Source organism: Populus trichocarpa, chromosome 14, assembly GCF_000002775.5.
Source record: "Populus trichocarpa isolate Nisqually-1 chromosome 14, P.trichocarpa_v4.1, whole genome shotgun sequence".
In the NCBI taxonomy this organism is placed as follows: domain Eukaryota; kingdom Viridiplantae; phylum Streptophyta; class Magnoliopsida; order Malpighiales; family Salicaceae; genus Populus; species Populus trichocarpa.
In genome coordinates, this window is record NC_037298.2 from 349312 (window position 1) to 370654 (window position 21343).

The 21343-nt window shown below is 36.5% G+C and overlaps 2 protein-coding genes across 4 annotated transcripts; both read left to right on the forward strand.

Annotated features, from left to right (window-relative positions):
- The first annotated feature begins 4262 nt into the window (after window positions 1–4262).
- LOC7464763 (probable rhamnogalacturonate lyase B) lies at window positions 4263–10598 on the forward strand. Of its 3 annotated transcripts, none has more exons than XM_002319961.4 (17): window positions 4263–4474; window positions 4561–4707; window positions 5175–5238; window positions 5926–6047; window positions 6148–6198; window positions 6325–6444; window positions 7191–7310; window positions 7398–7533; window positions 7659–7829; window positions 7977–8132; window positions 8255–8361; window positions 8498–8588; window positions 8694–8835; window positions 9025–9184; window positions 9660–9776; window positions 9876–10005; window positions 10180–10598. In XM_002319961.4, exons 2-17 carry the CDS (start codon window positions 4622–4624, stop codon window positions 10432–10434), a joined length of 2028 nt encoding a protein of 675 aa, XP_002319997.3. In that variant the 5' UTR covers window positions 4263–4474; window positions 4561–4621; the 3' UTR covers window positions 10435–10598. The 3 variants fall into 3 exon arrangements, with proteins under 3 accessions (XP_002319997.3, XP_024440649.1, XP_024440650.1); XM_024584881.2 differs by having other exon boundaries at window positions 4269–4474; window positions 9001–9184; XM_024584882.2 differs by having other exon boundaries at window positions 4270–4474; window positions 4589–4707; window positions 9001–9184.
- Window positions 10599–11390: 792 nt separating this feature from the next.
- Window positions 11391–20483, forward strand: LOC18104774 (probable cytosolic oligopeptidase A). The gene is made up of 17 exons (XM_024585136.2): window positions 11391–11874; window positions 12065–12232; window positions 12405–12528; window positions 13584–13660; window positions 13844–13987; window positions 14070–14300; window positions 14368–14458; window positions 14927–15048; window positions 15820–15927; window positions 16025–16270; window positions 16646–16791; window positions 17206–17323; window positions 18448–18607; window positions 18713–18744; window positions 19111–19176; window positions 19784–19855; window positions 20197–20483. The coding sequence occupies exons 1-17, from the start codon at window positions 11404–11406 to the stop codon at window positions 20281–20283; spliced, it is 2463 nt and encodes an 820-aa protein (XP_024440904.2). The 5' UTR covers window positions 11391–11403; the 3' UTR covers window positions 20284–20483.
- The last annotated feature ends 860 nt before the right edge of the window (window positions 20484–21343 follow it).

The following is a 21343-nucleotide window of genomic DNA, read 5'->3' on the forward strand; positions in this document are numbered from 1 at the left end:
CAGCCTTCCCTCGCTAATCTCACTCGTGTTTGCCTAGTAACTAAGCAAGCGGAATACACAAGTAAGAATAAGAATCAAAGTGCACAACAAGCTTTATAGGAACTCTTTCCCAACCTTTATTGATCTCGGAAACAAAGGAAACTATACACAATTCTGTATGTGTACTATGCACAAAGATTGCATGCTACACCAAGCTACCTCTAACTAGTGTTCTACATGTTCTTGCATGCCCTTACATGCTGAACATTCCCCACGCATGCTGCTGCATGCCCATACATGCCGCCCCCTCAACCACAAGCTACAACAAGTATTTATAGACAAACATTTACAAGGCACACCCCCCATTCCTACTTTTAAGGAAGTAGTGGGACACTATCTCACCCATGTTCACCCATGAACATAGTGGCCCCATTATCTATCAAGCAGTGGGAAGTTTTCCCCCCATGATCCCCCATGATCTTTAGTGGGTTGAGAGCAACCCCTGGTCAGCCCCATGTTCAGCCCCTATGATCCCATGATCTTGGATATCCATAACTGCCACTACCCACGTTCTGCATGCCCACCTGGCAGCCCCATCTGCCAGCTCTTGCTGCGTCATCTGTTGAGTCACTCACATGCCTTGGACAGTCCTTCGTCCAAGTTTTAGATCGTGCCAAGTCGAGCCCCTGACTTGCACAAGCTGCTGCGCGCTGCCGAATTCGCATCTGCGTGCAGGCTGCCAATTCCTGCGCTGCCGAATTCGCATCTGCGTGCAGGCTGCCAATGTCTTCGCTACCGAATTCCTCGACAGCCCCAGTTCTCGTCTGCCTATGCCCCTGATGAGTTTTTCTGTCTGGCTTGAACATTCCATCGTCAAGCCCATGTTCGTCAACAATCTGCGCTGCCGTTTTTCCTTTGACGAACCTACAGCCCCATAAATCTGCGCTGCCGATTTCTCCCACTGTTGGCATGGCTGCCAGCACCCTTAGGCCCTGTTTTGAACAGCCTGCCGAAGTGTGCATCTCGTGCACGTTCAACACTGTTACAGTTGTCTTCTATTCAACTTCCTCGAATAACAAGGAGGCAAAATGCAGAGGATAAGCAGCTTCAGGTGCCAACAATTCAAGTCGATGATAAAGGAGAGTTGGAAAAAGATTCCATTCCAAACACACACATACAGTGTTCTTGCTCTAGTGGTTAATGTTGTTAATGGTAAATCAGTTACTCCAGATATTAAAAAAGCAGAAATTAAAGCCACAATTACTGTCATTCTTGGAGGAACAACTTAAAGTCACTAAACATGCTGAAAAATCAGAGAAACATGAAGTAAATGTGAAATCCAAAGAACAATTCGAAGTTAGTAAGCATGTTGAGATTAAACCAACTAATGAAAAATTAGAACAAGTTGTTGGAATTGTTTAGGAAGCTGCGATTGATATTAAAAAGAACTTAGGTGTGGATATGTATTTTAGTTATTTACTTGGTTCATTTCGGATTTTAATTATTTCTTCTTTTAGTGTTTTTTAGGAGGCTGCTATGATACATTGATATTTCATTATGTCTGGAGTGTCAGCATATTATTTCCTCCGTTGTCTATGTATCTCTGACCAGTAACCTTGATCATCAATCCTATCGGGCCTAAAATTTAAAACTTATTGCCTGTAAACAAGACAAACTAAATCGATACTGATATTGGTGGTTGTTTCAGGCCCGTTCGAGAGGAAAGATCGTTTCCAATGGATGCACATCCGCCTTCTTGGAAGAACGCTTAAATGTGGGTCTCAATTTTATTAATCTTTCTGCAGAGGTGTGGGGCCTTTAGATTCTTAGCACGATGCTTCAGCTTTTTTTGGAATTTCTGATAAATTATCTTATGTCAGCTTCTACTAGCCATTTATATGTGCACTTCCTTTAATTAAACAGATTTTCGATCCTCTTTCTTCTCTTCCTCCTCCAAGGTTCTTGAGTCATGCAAGTATCCTAACCAGTTTCGAATTTACATTTGCAGCTGGATCATAAGGAAAAAGATTACAGATTTGGATTTGGGTCTGTAATCTAGCTCCATATGATAAGAAGAGGCCGTGGAGATCAAGGAGGGTACCAAAACAGAACCCAAGTATCAGGATTTAGCTTTCTAACGTGGGGAAGGCTAAGGTTGCTTGTATGCTTGATGATTAGCTTCTGTTAGTGGATAAGCATTAGGCTTTGTTGGGAGACTAGCAGGTCCTTTAATTTCTGTGCTGTAGTGACAAACTTGGCTTGTTTATAAATCATGCATCAGAATAAAGAGGGCAGCATTATTATTCCAGCATGTATGTGCTTTGTTCTTACCCTGAGAGAATAATCTTTCTGTTAAAAAAAACTCCATAGTTTTGATTGGGACCTATCACCATAACATGGTCGGGCAGGGCCATCTTGGCAAACATGTGAAGATTAATTAAGGCCTTTCTCAAATGTGTCATCGATTGGTCTCTTCCCTGTTATCATCTCCAACAATAGGATCCCATAACTGTAGACATCTCCATCTATTGACAACTCTCTTCCTTGGCCATGATCTGTCACTCAAGAAAGTCCAGATACATATAAATATAGCTGATAATCTTATTTTATTTTCTTTTTACATGACAGATATACCAGGAGATGAAGTTGTTACAATAAAATGTTATGATCAAACAAAGTATTTAGTGAATTATTCAATTAAGATGTTGGCAATGTTAAGAGGAATATGAGCAAAGGAAATGAACAATTGTTACCTGGGGCAGCATATCCAATAGTTCCCTTTATTCCAACCGGGTTGCTTTCAAGACAGTATTCCAAGATGGCCTATCATGTCTGTATCAAGAAGAATATTACTTGGTTTTACATCACAATGAATGACTGGGTTGTAGCAATGGTGATGAAGATAGTCAAGTGCAGTAGCCACATTACTGGCAATGTTGATCCTCTCAAGAAGGTTTGGATGCTGAATCTCATTGATCAGCTGATCATCTCATGATGTGTTTCTAGAGGAGGATGCAACCATTTCTCCAGACTCCCTTTAGCTTTAAAATTATTACCTTGAAAATCAATGCTTGAGCAAGAAGTTATGATCTTCACCAGATTTCGATGCCGAATGTTTCTCAAGGCTCCACATTCATCTATGAAACTCTTAGACGCTCCACGACGTTGCAGGTTAAGAACTTTGATTAATTGCAACTGATGTTCCATCTTCATCAATGTTTCCTTTGTACACAGTGCTAAAACTACCATCTCCAATCAAGTTGGTTGTAGAAAATCCATCGGTTGCTTTAAAGAGCCTTTCATAAGGGATCTAGATTTGAGGAAAAGGACTCGTTTATACTTTCAGGCATTGAATCTGCGCGTATAAAATAAAACATAATTAAAAATAAACAAAATATAAATTGAAAAATAACGTCCATGAACCAGCTCGTTGAAAACATACACATAAAATACATAAATAATGATTTATCTTATTTATAGACTTGAAACAACGCAATAAAATCATACAATTCTTTAAAGGTAAGAAAACAAATTTGGTATGTATTATGTTTTATTTAATAATTCGTCTTATTTATAGATTTAAAACAACAAAACTATATTGTTTGGTTATTAGTTAATTAACTTCTATCAATAAAACCAAATTTAAAAAATAAATAATAAATAACAAGACTCTCTAAGTAATCCACAAGGATGACTCTAGGTAGTGTTTGGTTAGTATTTTAAGACAAAAACAAAACAAAAATATTTGGTTGAAAAAATAAAAACATAGATAATAAATTTTTGTTTTTCACAAATCAAAAGCATATATAGTTAGTATAGGAAAACCACTTTATTAGATAACTAATTTATTATTATTATTTTTAATTCTAATGTCCGAAATTAACTTAACGCGTCAAATGGCTCTTATTATCTCTAAGAAGGGCAAATTCATTGCCTTTGGGCAGGGCCAAAAAGCACCAAAGAGGGCACCATAATCGCATACTAATTGTTTTCAATCTTGTCCATCGAAACACAAAATTACACCTAAGGCAGAGGACATACCATTGTCTAGATGTAGGAAGAACACCTTTAGCAGCACACACCACCCTCTAGATGTAAGATGCAAAACCACAAAAATTAAACTGAACCCAATCTTTGAACTATAACTTTCATTTTCAATCAACATCTACAAAATATATCAATTCTGTCAATCTCTCGCATGCAGGAGCACTCAGGTCCCTCAATGATCTGCTATATATTTTTATGGCAATTCTGTCAATCTCTTGCATAGAGGAGCACTCAAGTCCCTCGATGATCTGCTATATATAAGAGATTGAGGAAATCTGCTGCAAGGAAAACTGTGAAAAGAACAATAAAATTGAAATCTTTCTCTTTTTTCCCGGTCTACCATTACAAGGCCTTTCACTAAGCATTGCATCTGAACGTTTTTTCCAAGAGAATTAAGGGTCGTTATGCATTCAAGAACAGCCTCTGGCATATATTGCCATAGAGCAAGGTATTTCATGTTTTTTTTTTTGTTTTTTTGCGTGTGCAAGTTTTTGGTTTCTTAGTTTTTTATTTCTTGCTTCTTTGATTGTGTAGGAAGAGTCCCTTTTTTGGCTTCATGCAGTTAACTTGCTTTCTGTGATTTCATTCATCAAAAATGGACAAAGTCGGTGCTTCTCTTTTGAGGTGGTTAGCATTGTTGATTTGGTTCTTCTTCATTGTCAAGCTCACCGCTGCTTCAAGGTATATATGATCCCCCATGATCATATTCTTCCTTTTCAGTGTTACTTTACTGTTCTTTTGTTGGAACATTTTACCCAATGTCCCTTTCCCTTACCTTTCTTCACATTATACATGGATGGAGCTAGGCACTGCCTTGAAACAGAGGAGCTTTAATTATTATTTTTTTCTCATTTTATGCTCATAAGCGAGGAGCAAATGTGTCTCAACATTTTATTCTGAAGAAAAACTGAGAATTAATTTTGTACTCTTATCCTGCCCCTGCAAACATGATGAATTTTCAAGCATAATAAAATGATCGTTTCTTCTGCAACTCCCTACAGAGAATGTGCCTTCGTACGTCATCGATTACTTGCATTTGCATGATTTTGTGTTTGTATCAACATGGTCAAGAATATATTAAAATCATTTTGAGTCTGATTCATGTAAAGAATCCCTGTGTTGGAGTAACATCTTTTATCTAATTGCAGGAAAATTTTCCAGAGTGAAAACGGTAAATCTCTTGGGGTGCGGCTGCATAAGCATCATCATCGGGTATGTATGGTAACATGCACTGATCACCGTATATATCTAAACCATTATCTATTCAAATTGAATGATATAGTTGATATTGATATTTTCTGATTTCGTCATTGTAGACTAGCTGTAAAATTATGCATTCTAATCCAAGGATCAATACTGGTTAATGGAGATCTACCCAAGTTTTGTTTTATTTTTTTTATTTTAATAAAAAAACCTAGGTTTTTCCACTAACTCAACCCGGATCAGCCCTTGAATCTCAAGGTTGATCAGCCAAGTAAGTTTTATAAATAGGGTTAAATTTCACCCGACTCAACAAATTAATTCAAAAAATTTATGACCCAAAACCTAATTTCAAGTTGAACTTAAAAAATATTAACTCAAACTCAATCTAGAATCTATCAAGTCAACACCATGAATATTTAAAAAAAATGTAATTAAATATCATTTTAATAAAAAAAAAAAAATTGACCCAAATTTGTCGCGTGATCAACATCATTTTCTAGTTCAATCTTCATAACATGTCTTACAACTATTTTGCAATTAAGTCATATTAAAATAAATAATTAATTAATTACATCATTATTAAAACTTTTTTCTTAGTAAAAATAAGTTTTAAATATTGTCAATTTAAATTTGGCACAGCCATAATCCTCTATCTTTTCATATGCTTTTAATTACTGAAGTTACAGTAACTTTCAGATGGTGATGGATAATGGCCTTGTTCAAGTCACTTTGTCTAGTCCGGGCGGTGATATCACCGGAATACAGTACAACGGAATCCATAATGTACTTGAAACCAGGAACAGGGAAGGCAACCGAGGGTACGGCATTTACACTTGCTTCTAATCACATCAAATGTTGTTATGATCATCATGTACTAATTTTACATCCATCTCATTGCGAAAATTGATATGAGTAAAGGTATTGGGACGTTGTCTGGAACTTGCCTGGAAATCATATAGCTTACGACAGGTACATTCTAGTTTCCACAACTTATATCATGTAAAATAAAGTTATTGTAAATATTTAAGTGGCTTGTAAATTGATTATATATTTATGTTTCTCATGAAACCTCTATAATTTATCACTGCTCCGTAGATTGAAAGGAACAGATTTTAACGTTATAATGGAAGATGAAGACCAAGTAGAACTCTCATTCAAGAAGTCTTGGAATTTCACACATGGTGGCTCCTCAGCCCCCCTGAACGTAGACAAAAGGTAATATTTCATGCAAAACCTAAGAAACAAATGCAGTTTGCAGACAATTTTCAAGAGTCTAGAATTATAGTTTATCTGTCTTGGGCAATCAGTTCAAGTTCTTTTTCTTCTTGCAGAAGATAGAACTCATTTGATTGAAAAAAAGAAAAAGGGAAATCAATGCCTTCTCAAAGTTGTTTAGAGGCCATTTCAGAAATCCCACCATCAATCCCAGTAGAGTAAACTCACTGGAGATCAAACTAACGGGCCCTTAGTTTTTTTTAAAAAAAAATGTTAAAAATATATTGTTTTATACATTGGCAATTATGACCTGCTTATTGAAAATATTAATTAGAGAAAAAATATGACTACTAAATATATAATAAACTTGCAAATAAATTTTATGAATGGATTTTACATAGCAAGAAACTTCAGATATCAATTAATGTAGTACTTGGAATACAATAACATTGTGAGTTGCAGAATTTATCAATTGTTCTTGTAGTTAACCCAAAAATTATTTTATGCTCATATTAAAAAAAAATGTTACTCAATTTTTGCATGAAATAATTTAATTTCATGCTCCATACAATTTTATTTCTTGTTAAATACATGAAAGTATTTATTGTGTTGGTTTGAAGAGTATAATAAACCTAAAATTTGATAAATTTAAAAATAATGATCGTCAAATTTACTATTATATACTGCGTACCATGAACAATATGCATATTGTTTAGGTATTAATGTTAATATTTTTAACATTTTAGGTATATAATGCGACGGGGCAGCTCAGGGGTTTACTTGTATGCCATATTAGAACGCCTAGAGGGATGGCCTGACATGGACATGGATCAAATTAGAATCGTTTTCAAGCTCCAAAATGACAAGTATACATTTTTCTGTTCAGGTTATGAAGAATTGACAGATTAGCAGCACATGTTTACTCCATCTAAAATTAATCCATTAATTGTCAGGTTTCACTTCATGGCAATATCTGACGACAGGCAAAGGATCATGCCAATGCCTCGAGACAGAATCAGTGGGGAGCCTCTTGCATATCCAGAAGCTGTTCTCCTGACCAATCCAACTAATCCACAGCTTGGAGGAGAGGTACTTCTTTAAACTAATTACTTAGTGATCGAGCTACTGGATCCTTCTTTCTTCTTCTTTTTGCAGCAAATATTACGGTGACAATTTTGTTTCTTGTTTAATGTTGATTGCTGGGAACTTGGAAGGTGGACGACAAGTATCATTATTCATGTGAGAACAAAGACAACAGGGTACATGGTTGGATATCAGAAAATCCAACGGTGGGATTTTGGATGATCACAGCAAGTGATGAGTTCCGGGCCGGTGGTCCCCTGAAACAAGACCTCACATCTCATGTCGGCCCCACCGTCCTCTCTGTGAGTTTGCTGCTCCTAAAAATTGAAATGAATTTGTTTTTTGTTTGAATTATGATGTTTGAATTGAATAATTCAAAGAACTATGAGGACTAAAATGAAGGGACCAAAGTGTTATGCTAAACCGAATTAAATTAATTGTATGCACAGATGTTTACCAGCACTCATTACAGTGGGAAGGACTTGAACACAAAATATCGAAACGGAAAGCCATGGAAAAAGGTTCTAGGACCTGTATTTGTCTATCTCAACTCCATCTCCTCCCTTGAAGATCCCACGACACTATGGGAAGATGCTAAGGATCAGGTACGATTAACATTTCAGCAAGTTAACTAGTAATGACATCTAACCCTCCACTTCTTCAACGTCATCAATCTCACCCTTCTGATATATATGACATTCATCTGTATGCTTCAAATATGTATCAGATGTCTATAGAAGTCAACAGCTGGCCTTACAATTTCCCCCAGTCAGAAGATTTCCCTAGCTCCGATCGACGAGGAACTGTTTCTGGTCAATTACTAGTTGGTGACAAGTAATGGCCCATCTAGCTACTTGTACAGTACAGATTTCTAAATGCTATTTTTTCGAGTGAATAATGCATACTCTACAATGTGTGTCTATAAAAAAATAAAATGATACCGTAACTTAATGACAGCTCCATTATTTAGGTACATCAGTGACAAACCAATGTGGGCGAGCTATGCCTATGTGGGCTTGGCAGCACCAGGAGGGGTGGGTTCGTGGGAAAGAGACGCCATGGTTAAATTCACTGAACTTCTGTTTGTGTATACGATGATTTAGTTAAATATTGAAGGGAGATTTTGTTGAAGGCTTCGGTTTTTCTTTCTCTTTGATCGTTTTCAGGGGTATCAATTCTGGGTTCAAGCCAATGAGGAGGGTCATTTCTTAATAGAAAACATTAGAGCTGGGCACTATAATCTGTATGCCTGGGTTCCCGGCATTGTTGGGGATTGCCGATATGATGTTATTATCCACATCCAACCAGGTACATCAAAAAAGTTTTTTTAATAAATCAATACTTTATCTAATTCTGAATATTAAATTTTTCCTGTCAATTCCTCTTAGATTTAACAGTATGTTTCTTACATGGCAAAAAGGAATGTCTTTTCTTTCATTTTGATTATTATGGTATGGTAATAAAGACTAGCAGCTTGTCTTGAATCCTCAAATGCAGGATGTGATGTGAAATTGGGTGTTCTTGTGTACGAGCCTCCAAGAAATGGTCCAACCCTTTGGGAAATAGGAATCCCTGACCGCACTGCTGCCGAATTCTTTGTGCCCGACACATACCCGACGCTCATGAACAAATTGTTCATCAACCAATCGACTCACAAGTACAGTTTTTTCTTCCGTCACTTTAAGTGACCATTACTTGGGTGGTAACATTTATTTTATTTCCCATTAAAAGAATTATTATAATAAGAAATCCAGTTTTTTTTTTATGTTATTGTATTTGATTGCACCATGTCTTTTTTTTTTAAAAAATATATATATTTTCTTACCATCATCATATTATCCCCTTTCCATGAAAACAATCATCAATATCATCTCATTAAAATATTCCGATTAACTGTAGCGGTCACCGGATTATCATCTCATTAAAATATTTCAATTAACACATGACAGAAAGTTAGAAGAAAAAACAAACAAACGATGGAACATTCCGATTAACTGTAGCAGTCACCGGATAAAGTGCCTGATATTAAAATTCATGTCATCAAAGATTTCACATCTTCCTTTTATTTATAAGCTTACAAAAGTCTGGTCTGGGAGCATTTCTTGCTTAAATTAAATACTTTTAATGGACAGGTTTAGGCAGTATGGACTATGGGAAAGGTACTCAGATTTGTATCCTAAGCATGACCTTATTTACACTACTGGCATCAGTAATTATCATCAAGATTGGTTCTTTGCTCAGGTTCCCAGGTACCCATCGCTCATCCCTTTGTGCTTCTTCTAGCTCATAATTAATTAACAGGCATCATGAGCAGCAGCAGGTTCCAATTATATTGCTGCATTGCTCAGGAACATGGGAAATCACACATATCAAGCCACGACATGGCAGATCAAATTCGAGATAGAAAATGCCACCCCGAGGACTGGAAACTATACACTCCAAGTGGCCTTGGCATCAGCCTCCGCTTCTGAACTACAGGTACCAACGCTGCCCTTGATATTCAAATATGATCCATCAGTTATCCATGATTGAAAGATCAGCGTATTGCAAGCCTCTAATGTCATCGATCGTCGAGGAATTTGTGGATCATGAACAGCGTAAAATAAGTCGATTGGTGATGACTTATGGAAGTGTGTTAATATGTGATCATAGGTTCGGTTCAATGACAGACGAGCCAAAAGACCTCATTTCAGAACAAGGCTAATAGGAAGGGACAATGCAATTGCCCGGCATGGAATTCATGGTCTGTACTGGTTTTATAGCATTAACGTGCCAAGCCGTCTGCTTCGCCAAGGAAACAACACTGTATATCTCACTCAGTCAAGAAGCAAATCCCCTGTTGGAGGAATTATGTATGATTACATTCGTTTAGAAGGGCCTCCAGAAACGGGTCCGAGTGTAGAATGATTTTACAGATGTTTCTTCTTGAGCCTTTTTTTCGTCATTTTTTTTTAATACTCGGCATTGTTTTTTTCTTGGAAGTTTTACTAATCCAATAATTCAAATGTATTTTTAGATTTTTATTTGTTTATTTATTTATATTTATCCAAAGAGTAATTATTTGTGTCGGATTTTACATGCTCAGTCAGTCGGATTTTCGTTTTACGAGGGAGGCTCCGGCCCCTCTCTGCATCTCAAAATAATCCCTTCCCTCCCCTGACCATTATCTCAAGTACTTGTTCAGGGTGGCTGGTTTCTTCTCTAGTGGCTGCTTGCCAGAGCAGTGTAGAGCACGCGAGTGTGAGAGCCTATGATAACTTTTTTTTTTTTGGTATTTTTTAAAAGGGTGTTTTATTTGAGAAAAATATTAAATTAATGTTTTTATAGTATTTTTTTATGGTTTTGAGATATTAATATCAAAAATTTTAAAAATTATTTTAATATATTTTTAAATTAAAAATATCCTACACCATAATCCAGATTGTCATTTCAACACCGATGATCTATTACGTCAAAAAAATTTAAATTGCTAGAGAAGTTTTTTTTTTTTTTGTGTAGAGCAGCTCGACAACTAGCTTGGACAAACTTTTGGTTCATAAACTTGGCAAGGCTTTAAGCCTATCATCGGGCTCGACCCAATTAAGAATCTAGCCCTAAATATGCATACAGCACACACAGTACAAGATATGACCAGATTTAAGATTTGGATAATAGATTAGCTAGTCAACATGCAAGATGGTAGGTCAACTCATGAATGGGTGAATCAATTCAATTTTTTTTACCAAAATAAAATCATTTCAAGTTAAAAAGAAATCCAAAAGACATTATTTTGATAAAAACCTAGTTTGAAATGAAATTTAGCCAAGACATATAGGAGGCTTCAGACAGGTCGAGTTTTATTACTATATACATAATTTTCTTAGGCTCAAGACAAGTATGCCCACACGCCACAAGAGGGAAAATGAAAATAAAAACAACAAAACTATTTGTACTCTCCACACAATACAACACATGGCAGAGACTAGAAAAGTACATCCAGTAGGAGCTGTTCTCCTTATAATCAACCTTCTCATGGCTTCACGTATCTCTCTCTCCCGCTCCATCCTGCTCCTCCAACGCACAAACAACCACTTCCCTTATTCCCATTTTACCCCCAAACGTTTTCCCAAATCTTATCCTTGCCCTCTCTGGTCTTCGTCCTTCTCCTTGTGTCTCCAAACACTTCACAAATCATCAACCACAACAGCAACAACCCCTCCCTCTATCTCTAACTGCTACTCTTCAATTTCAATGGACCCTGTTGTTGATGAGGCCAATCCTTTACTGCAAGACTTTGAATTCCCTCCTTTTGATGTTGTTGAGGCCAAACATGTTCGACCTGGGATTCGTGCTCTCCTAAAGAACCTCGTATGTTCTTGTCTTTATATGTTCTTGTTCTTGACGTTTTCGTTTCTGGGTTTGCTTTAGTTATTCCTTGCTAACTTTTTGTATTCTGGTCTTTGTGCTCCCAAGTAGAAATCTTTTGTTAGTTCCAGTTTATGGGTTGATCAAAGTTTGATCTTTTTGGTCTGTGATGGTTCTTACTGATGCTTTGTAGGAGAGTGATTTGGAGGAATTGGAGAGAACAGTGGAGCCATCATGGCCAAAATTGGTAGAGCCATTGGAGAAGATTGCAGATCAGTTGACTGTTGTTTGGGGTATGATAAATCATCTCAAGGCTGTTAAAGACTCACCTGAACTCCGCGCTGCTATCGAAGAAGTTCAGGTAAATTGTTATCTTCTCATGCTCTATGCACATGAATTCTAATATATGAGATAAAATTTCGCTTTGATTAAAAGTTCGTTTTAATTCTGCATTAATTTGTTTATCGCCCTTCTTGTGAATTTGTGCGCTGCATTGCCCTTTTGTGCTCACAGCTTTTAGCTTTTGTCTATAGCCCGAAAAGGTGAAATTTCAGCTTAGGCTGGGACAAAGTAAACTTATATATAATGCATTTAAGGCCATCCAAGATTCTCCTCAATGGCCATCACTAAGTGATGCTCGGAAACGTATAGTGGAATGTAAGTATCTTAAACTTCTCTTGTTGTCTGAAATATTATTGTGTGCTTTTATGTTTTTCGTTTACCTAATTCTTTGTTTTTCTCTAGCTGTCTGGTTTTGTTACCCTGTGACTTCAGTCTACCAGTTTCGTTGGTTTGCTGAATTTTTATGGTGTCATGACCATAAACAAGTTTAGTTGCTGGATCACTCTTGATTACTGTCAGCAGCATTAAACTGGCGGGGTTGGGACCGCTAGAATAGGCCTTACCTTATAATCTTTTCTTGAAAGAGGGAAAGGAGTCCTTTGCAGGGATTGTTTTGGATGTTGTAGCAATGTTCTTGTTAAGTTTGGATGGAGTTGCATTGCACCTGGACTGCATCCATGTACATGATTTTGTGATGCCTTTTTCTTGTATCAAATGAGTTGATCACTAGCCCCCATCCACCAAGGCAGGGTTGCATGATCTGGTTTTCATATTTGGATCATTGTAAATGATGCAACTTTAACTATTTGATTATTTGGTCTTTGGGGGCATGCCTATCAGAGAAGAAAAGAAATGAGTGTGTGTTATCTTTGCAGTTGTTGATAGATAGGAGATGTTTCTATACCTCTAAGGCCACCAGATGCAATTTTATGGCAGCAAGCACCTGTACACTGAATAGTCATACAAGGATTACGTTGATTGCTGAGAATGATATGAGCTTGAAACATTGAAGGAGGGAGGAAAAAAAATTATAAAATCATGTTAATCGTATTTATTTCCACTGATATTGGTCATTTGTGACTTGAATGGATGTGGAAAGTGCTTTTAATGGTTGCATATTTCATGAAATCCTGTTGATATGCTGGTTTCATTGAACCCCATCAGTTACTAGATGTACTCTTCAACAAATTTCAGATTACTTCTTACCAGCCAGATGTACTCTGTCGTGCGCTAGGGTTATCACTTACCAAATAAATGCTATATCATTTGCAGTTTCCATGCTTCCTATTTAATTCTTGTGACATGATCATTTGAGATTACACCTAAGCTATCTTACATGCCTGATGGCTTTTATATTTTTATGAATACAGCCCAAATAAAAGAAGGGGTTCTTAATGGTGTTGCTCTTGATGATGATAAAAGAGAGCAGTTCAACAAAATTGAACAGGTGCTTTTATATTAACAATTTTCGTTTGAAAGACAGAACTGTCTTCTATTCCTTCCTGGGACACTTGGTTATGTGCATATGCTACCAAGAACACTCATAAGTTAAATGACAACTACCGTTCAGTGCATGTCTTAGTTTTGCATTGCTCATTGCTTGCTTCTCAATTAACTGTTTAATTTGCAGGAACTGGAAAGACTATCCCAAAAATTTGGGGAGAACGTACTGGACGCCACAAAGAAGTTTGAAAAAATCATAACAGATAAGAAAGATATTGAAGGATTGCCTGCTACCTCACTTGGTTTGGCTGCGCAGACTGCAGTATCTAAGGTACTGCATGTCATAATCGCTGCAAGTTGGTTTCATTCATCAAGTCTAATAAACTGTTTTCTATTATATATTATCATATCAGGGGCATACAGATGCATCTGCTGAGAATGGACCGTGGATAATTACATTGGATGCCCCAAGTTTTATGTCTGTCATGCAACATGCAAGAAATCGTGGTTTACGTGAAGAAATCTACCGTGCATATGTAACTCGAGCTTCAAGTGGTGATCTGAATAATACAGCAATTATTGATGAAATATTGAAGCTTAGGCTTGAAAAGGCTAAGCTCCTTGGCTACAACAACTACACTGAGGTATGATTCATTATTATGTTAAAGCTCAAAGCTACTTTTGATATGCTGATTCAATTATTTATAACAGGTAAGCATGGCAACCAAGATGGCTACTGTCGAGAAAGCAGAAGAGCTACTAGAAAAGCTGCGCGCAGCTTCTTGGAATGCTGCTGTTCAAGGTAACATATTATATTTCTCGGGACTGTAGTGGCATCACCTTTTTGCAATACTTTTAAAGTTTAAGTGAAACTTTGCTTGTCAAGAGTTTTGCTTGTTTGTGACTTTTTCTCTTGAAAAGTCGTGTTTTTATTTTCTTTGCAGCTTTTTAATATGAAAAATCTGCATTTACTAAAATGTCATACATTGCTCTGGTATGCTGTTGTCTGTTTGTGATATCTGTGGTTGAACTAAACTACAGGGTTAGTATATTCTTAAAAAAAATGCATATTCCAGCACACCTTGCCCTTTTCAACCTCTCAAAATTTCCCACTTCATCTCTTTTAGCAGTTTGGATTGTTTCGTTGTCTTCTTCAGATTCTCACAACTAGATTATTTCTTTGTAGATACGGAAGACCTTGAAATCATTATGATGGTTTCTTTGTCCGCTTCAACATCTAACAACTAGATCCTTTCTTTGATCTTTGTAGATATGGAAGACCTTAAAATTTTCTCCAAAAATCAAGGTGCAATGGAAGCAAATGATTTAACTCACTGGGATACCGGCTTCTGGGCTGAGAGGCTGCGCGAGTCAAAATATGATATCAATGAGGTCGGCTCTCTCTCTCTCTCTCTGTGCTTATAATGTGGGATGGTTTTGATTTAAGCGTGTCGCAGGTTTGGTATGTCAAACTATGATTTATGTTTGTTCTATAAGCATTTTCTCTCAAATTCACCTGGCTCTATAAAATTGACATGTTCCTCCAATGATAGTTTATTAGTATGCTACTCATCTACACATATACGCTTGTTTTTGATTGGGTGGGTTTAGTACATTTTGTTTTGTAAAAGGTCCATTAGCTTTTATATTTATGCTGATTTTTATGCTCTTAATCATGGTTAAAGGTGGGTTAGGAACTGATTTAATTCTTGTTGTCGAAGAATGAAGAGAGTGATATAATTGATAAGAAACTCCATGTAGATATAATTATTTTTCTTTGATTGCCATTCCTGCTGTCTTTAAACGAGTTCTTTCCTTTCACTTCACGGTACTAAAGAATGGATGTGTGAGTGTTAATGTTGTGCACCTAGTTTTAAATTTCATCAATTGTTGTTACACAATGCCATTCAACAGGCTTTAAGACCACTACTACATACTTATAACCTGTTGCATAATGGAGAATATGGCTGCTACCATGATGCAGCGCCTACAACTCTATGACCGTAAGTGCCATAGCATTTGTGTGATAAGCGTTGCAGATGATTATCTTCAATGCTCTAATGTCTCACCTTCTATTGTTTGCTTCATCTGCTTGCCTTATTCTTTCTGTAATATATATATCTGTCTGAAAATGCTTTGTATCTCTTGGTTTATATTCTGCAGGAAGAACTACGTCCATTTTTTTCATTGCCAAAGGTTATGGATGGCCTTTTCAACCTTGCAAAGACAATTTTTGGAATTGATATTGAACCAGCTGATGGTCTTGCTCCGGTGATTTATTTCATTAACTTCATTTTACACTGCTTTTCTGTTTTTGAAGGAGCTTATTTATTTTAAGCTCTATCAATAACGATTTGTTGTGTAATAGGTTTGGAATAATGATGTTAAATTCTACTGCGTCAAAGATTCCTTGGGCAGTCCAATTGCATACTTCTATTTTGATCCATATTCTCGTCCATCTGAGAAACGGGGTGGTGCATGGATGGGTGAGGTAGTTTCTCGAAGTCGTGTTTTGTCACCCAATGGTACTGCTCCAAGGTTGCCTATTGCCCACATGGTGTGCAACCAAACACCGCCAGTTGGGGACAAACCAAGCCTGATGACATTTCGGGAGGTAAGTTAACATTGATTTTTAGATCAGGGACATGGTTGTTTTCTGCAGACCTACATAAGTTTCAGACACAATAACTCAAAATATCGGTGTAATGGTGCAACAACATGTGTATATTTTCCTTCACATAAATGAAATTGAAAACATGTCTAACCATCACATACCTGGCTTTCATGGAATGAAGAATTTTATATCGTTATACTGCATTGATTTGGTTGATTATTATGGAGTTATGTGTCTTAGGAAAGGGAAGTTAGGTGCTGTTTTAGAAAGAAAGGCATATCATGCAATTTACTAATGGGAATGGATATTGCAGTGAGTGGTGTGGTTTTATATATTATATAACCTAGTTACGAGGGTTGATGACAATTTTTGCAGGTTGAGACTGTATTCCATGAATTTGGTCACGCCCTCCAGCATATGCTAACCAAGCAGGATGAGGGTCTTGTTGCTGGCATCCGGGGTATAGAGTGGGATGCTGTTGAATTGCCCTCCCAGTTCATGGAAAATTGGTGTTATCACAGGTAACATAATGTGAACCTTAGTGGAGATTGATCTTCCATAGCATTGGTAGTATAATTCTTTCAAACAGCTTTGTGGAAAGAAAAAGGATTAATTGCTGTGAGTACAAGGTTCATGATTATGAATATAGCTCTTAAGCTTCCTTTTTATTTCATTCCTTACTATGGATAAACGCTCCTTGGCTACAGCAGTCTGGTTTGTTTCTTATAGCTTCTTTCTCTTCACTCACATAGCAAGACATTGGAATTGTGGTTTTCCAATGACAAGTGCTATGATGTAACTTTATTTATAAATTACTCATTTGTTCTATCATGGAGATTTGGATTTATGTAAATGTTCTTGAAGGATCTCATCTATTTAGATAGTATCAATTACAAATTTACGCAACGTGTATGTATTTATTTGTGTTGCTGCAGGGAAACTTTGATGGGCATTGCAAAGCACTATGAAACTGGGGAAAGTCTCCCCGAAGAAGTGTACTTGAAGCTTCTTGCTGCAAGGACTTTTCGAGCAGGGTCCTTTAGTCTTCGTCAGGTAATTAGTTTATAATGGTGCTTTTCCACTGTTTTCCTTTTGCAATTTTTTGGCTTTAAGTTTTTGTATATGCTACTTTCATTTTGTTTTGTCAGTAGTCATCTGAGGATAGTGCCTTTCTTACTAGATTTTTCTTTCTATGTTAGGTCTCATTTCCTTTTTCCAGTTTCAAGATTGTTGAGATACTTACTTCCGTTACCATTATACAATTATCATGTATATCACATTAAGGACGGTCAATTTTTACACCTTATATTCTAAGTCCATGAGAAAACCATAAATGGACCTGCGTGCCTTTTTTATTATTTTTTTTAGGCAACTTCTTTTCCTCTCTCCTGGCACCATTCAAATTCTACAAGAAGTCAAATTCCTCACCTCCACTGTGGTGATCTACTCACTGTTCACCAGCTTCATCACGGCATAAGGGCAAATCACATTCCTTTTCCTTTCTTAATTGTCACAAATTTCAGTTGTAAAGATTCTAATGGCTTTGAAACGGCAACTTGAGATCTTGCAGGTTCAAAGTTCTTTTTTGAGCTTAAAATCACCTCGGTATTGTCTTTCAACAAAACCATACAGAAGCTTGAGAAAAACACAGTGGAAGTGAATCATTGGGTCTTCAAAACTTGAGCATGCCATTGTTGAATTTCTTTTTAAAATTCAACAAACAAAAGATTGAGAAATTTCCACTGGCTTTTTTGTAAAAGAAAAAAAACCTGGCTTTCTTTATGTTCCTCTCCCTGGTGCCATTGTCTCTATTGTAAGATTTTTGTGTAGTCTGTGACTAGGATTTCCTGGCGGACACAGTAAGGGGAAACACCATGGACTTTCTTTTTTCCTCTTTCTCCTTGCATAAAATGGGGGTGAGGAAAGAACTTGATATCAGGACTTAAAGAGAGAAAGGGTGTCTATTAAATTTTTTTTAAAAAAAGGTTGCGTGGAACCCGTTTAACATTTTTGTGGATTTAGAAGATAGGATCATGGAAATAGACCCCTCTCATCACATTATATATGGTTTCTAATTTCCCACATTTTCGAGTGAAAATGTTATGTTTGAGAAACGCTTACCGTATTTTGGATAGTTTAGTTTTCGGAATGCATGCTCACTCGCTTTCTATTTTCAGATAAAATTTGCAAGTTTAGATTTGGAGTTGCATACAAAATATATACCAGGTGCATTGGAGTCTATCTATGATGTTGACCAAAGGGTCTCTGAAAGGACACAAGTGATCCCTCCTTTGCCAGAAGATAGATTCCTCTGCGGTTTCAGTCATATTTTTGCAGGTTTGCTTGACTGTAATGTTTATTTGGATTTCTCAGTTTTTTTACTTGGCTTCATCCTTCCCCTTTTACATTCCCTTGATTTTTATACCTTTTTGTGAATATTAGGCGGTTATGCAGCTGGATACTACAGTTACAAGGTATGTGTCAAAATACTTGTACACTTGCACACTTGCACACAATACCTGCAGTTAAAGTTGAAAAGAATGTTGCAATGTTAGTTATGCTAATAGTAGTCCAAATCATTGTTAGTTAAGAAAATTGAATATCTTAGAAGTTTTCTCCCTCGGCTTTTATATGATTGTCTTGTAGGCTCTCCATATGTGACTTGAATTTTAGCCTTCTATAGGTCCAAAGTCTGGCTTGAGCTTGCACAATTCTCTGTTTTCTTCCATGTTTCTGACACACAAAGAAAATGAGGAAGTTTGACTGCAATATATATTCTGTTTCCTCTCCTCATTTTGTCACTCTATGGCATGATATTTAAAGGCAATTCCTTTTTGCAGTGGGCTGAGGTATTATCTGCTGATGCTTTCTCAGCCTTTGAGGATGCTGGATTGGATAACCACAAGGTATGGATAAAGGGCTGTCCAACTGACCTTTGCAGCCTTACCACTGATCTTTTACTCTTAATTTTCCATCTTTGATTTGTGTGCATTGATTATAGAAATTCTCTTTCTACATTGCACCTAGTTGATTATTCATTCATGCATTCTCTTGGTGGGTTGTAATCTGTGTCAAGATTAATTGGAGTGTTTGAACTCTCCCTGACGGGTCCTTCCTGGAGCTCACCAATCATAATATCTCTATTTCATCTCATCGATCTAGGAGTTGACTAAGAATCCTAACTCAAAATCATAATTGATCCTTCTGATAAATAGCAATGATTTTTGGCTGGGGATATTGATGAAATGGGTTTTGACATTAAAATTCCATGTGGAATTTGAGATGGGATCCCTAGCCTCTTTAAGTTTGAAATTGTATCTCTAGTTCCAAGAATTCTTCCATATCAATGCCTTTAGTTGGAGTTTGTTACGTCATAATGAGTGCTATACTATGATAATAGGAACCCAATACTGACATGAACAATTTATTAAAAAAACAAGGTCTTTTTTCTTTTTTCACATTTGCATTTGGTGCAAGTATAGCTTGGAATAACGAAGCTCTGTGATGCAACAGGCTGTTAAAGAAACAGGGCACAAGTTCCGGGAAACCATTCTTGCTCTTGGAGGTGGAAAAGCGCCACTAGAGGTTCGATAGTAAAAACTATATTTCCTGCTGAATTTCATTTACTTATGCTCCCTCTCTTCACAAGCTGTCAATAAGATAACTTCTGTGTGGTTTTGCTCTCTTATTCTATCCTGCCCTTTTGATACAACCTCAATTCTTGGCCTACATTTGCGCTGGTTTATCCAGTTTAACTATAAACCTTTGAAGTTTTTGGCCTGAAAAAAAAAAAACATAACTGTTAGCTCAATCACATCATCCAAAAACTTGAAAGCTAATAATTCCAGCAAGTAGGATGTTCAAACGTTCCTTGCTAATTATTCCCATCTTCTTGAACTTGACTTTCCCTGTTTTGAAACGTCCAGGTTTTTGTTGAGTTCCGAGGGCGGGAACCTTCGCCAGAGGCACTGCTCAGGCACAATGGCTTGTTATCAGTGACAACCTCTGCATAAGTCGCATTTTTCATACCAGATGGTATCCGGGCTGCTGTTCTTTCTTCAAATTGAGTGGCAAAACTATATCTGGTTCCTGAGGGATATTCTTGTCAAAGTCCAAGCCCTTTTTATCTCATTCAATAGATCATTATTGCACAATGAACTTGGAAAATGATTCTATTCAAGTAGTAATGATTCTCCTTTCAAACACCTCTTAAGATGATTCTTGTGATGTTTATTTTTTGGTTGCTTTTCTTTGCCTTTTTCTAATGGCTTTTGCTCATGAAATGGAACGTTGCAATGGACGTAGATAGTAAGATCAGAGAGCAATCTAACCTTAAAATAACTTGCATCTGTTTTTCGAGAGGAATTGGGAGAAGGATGAATAAAAATAAAGGAATTATTAGGAATATTTATCCTTTGACAATAAGGATAAAGACTCGATGAAGGGATTTTTCAATTCTCTCTCTCTTATTAACTAAACATCTAAATGGATAGCACATTATTCTTTCTTTCTTTTTTATTTAATTCAGTCTACTCTTCCTTCTATCTATCTTTGGTGACAAACATGGTTAAATCTTAATTATCTAAACTACCTAAATAAATAAATAATTCATAATAAACAAGCAGGAAGAAAAAACTTAACTACTTAAGAAGGTGCTAGTCAATGAATTTGTCCTCCATAACTAAATTTAAATTTAAATTTAAATTCTTGCATGTTTGAGCTCTCAACACATTGAAGCTTGAAAGGAAAAGAAAAATGAAATGTAATAATGAGGGCTTGCCTTGAAAGAAAGAAAAGATTGGTGTTTATTAGGGAGTTAAACCTAAGGAACGAAATGAGAATTAAAGGCCACAATTACAAAAACTGACCCCATTTTAGGTTGGATATGGGAAAGGGAGTCAGCAAAAAGCTGCATTAAAAATAAACAAAGGGTAAGCTATAATTTTGCCCTTATAGTTTCATTAGTGTTTCACTTTTATATCTATAGTTTAAAACTTTTTAATATAACCCCTATAGTTCTCCAGAAAGTTTCAATTTCCCCCTTACCATTAACTAACTAACAAAAAAGCTATT

What these genes read in the sequence shown, in the direction of transcription:
- LOC7464763 (XM_024584881.2), top strand. Translation starts at nt 4,622, where the DNA reads ATGGACAAAGTCGGTGCTTCTCTTTTGAGGTGGTTAGCATTGTTGATT. An exon ending in AAGCTCACCGCTGCTTCAAG is followed by an intron (nt 4,708 to 5,174) that starts GTATATATGATC and finishes ATCTAATTGCAG; the next exon opens with GAAAATTTTCCAGAGTGAAA. An exon ending in CGTGGGAAAGAGACGCCATG is followed by an intron (nt 8,589 to 8,693) that starts GTTAAATTCACT and finishes GATCGTTTTCAG; the next exon opens with GGGTATCAATTCTGGGTTCA.
- LOC18104774 (XM_024585136.2), top strand. Translation starts at nt 11,404, where the DNA reads ATGCCCACACGCCACAAGAGGGAAAATGAAAATAAAAACAACAAAACT. An exon ending in GTGCTCTCCTAAAGAACCTC is followed by an intron (nt 11,875 to 12,064) that starts GTATGTTCTTGT and finishes GATGCTTTGTAG; the next exon opens with GAGAGTGATTTGGAGGAATT. An exon ending in TTGGAATGCTGCTGTTCAAG is followed by an intron (nt 14,459 to 14,926) that starts GTAACATATTAT and finishes TGATCTTTGTAG; the next exon opens with ATATGGAAGACCTTAAAATT.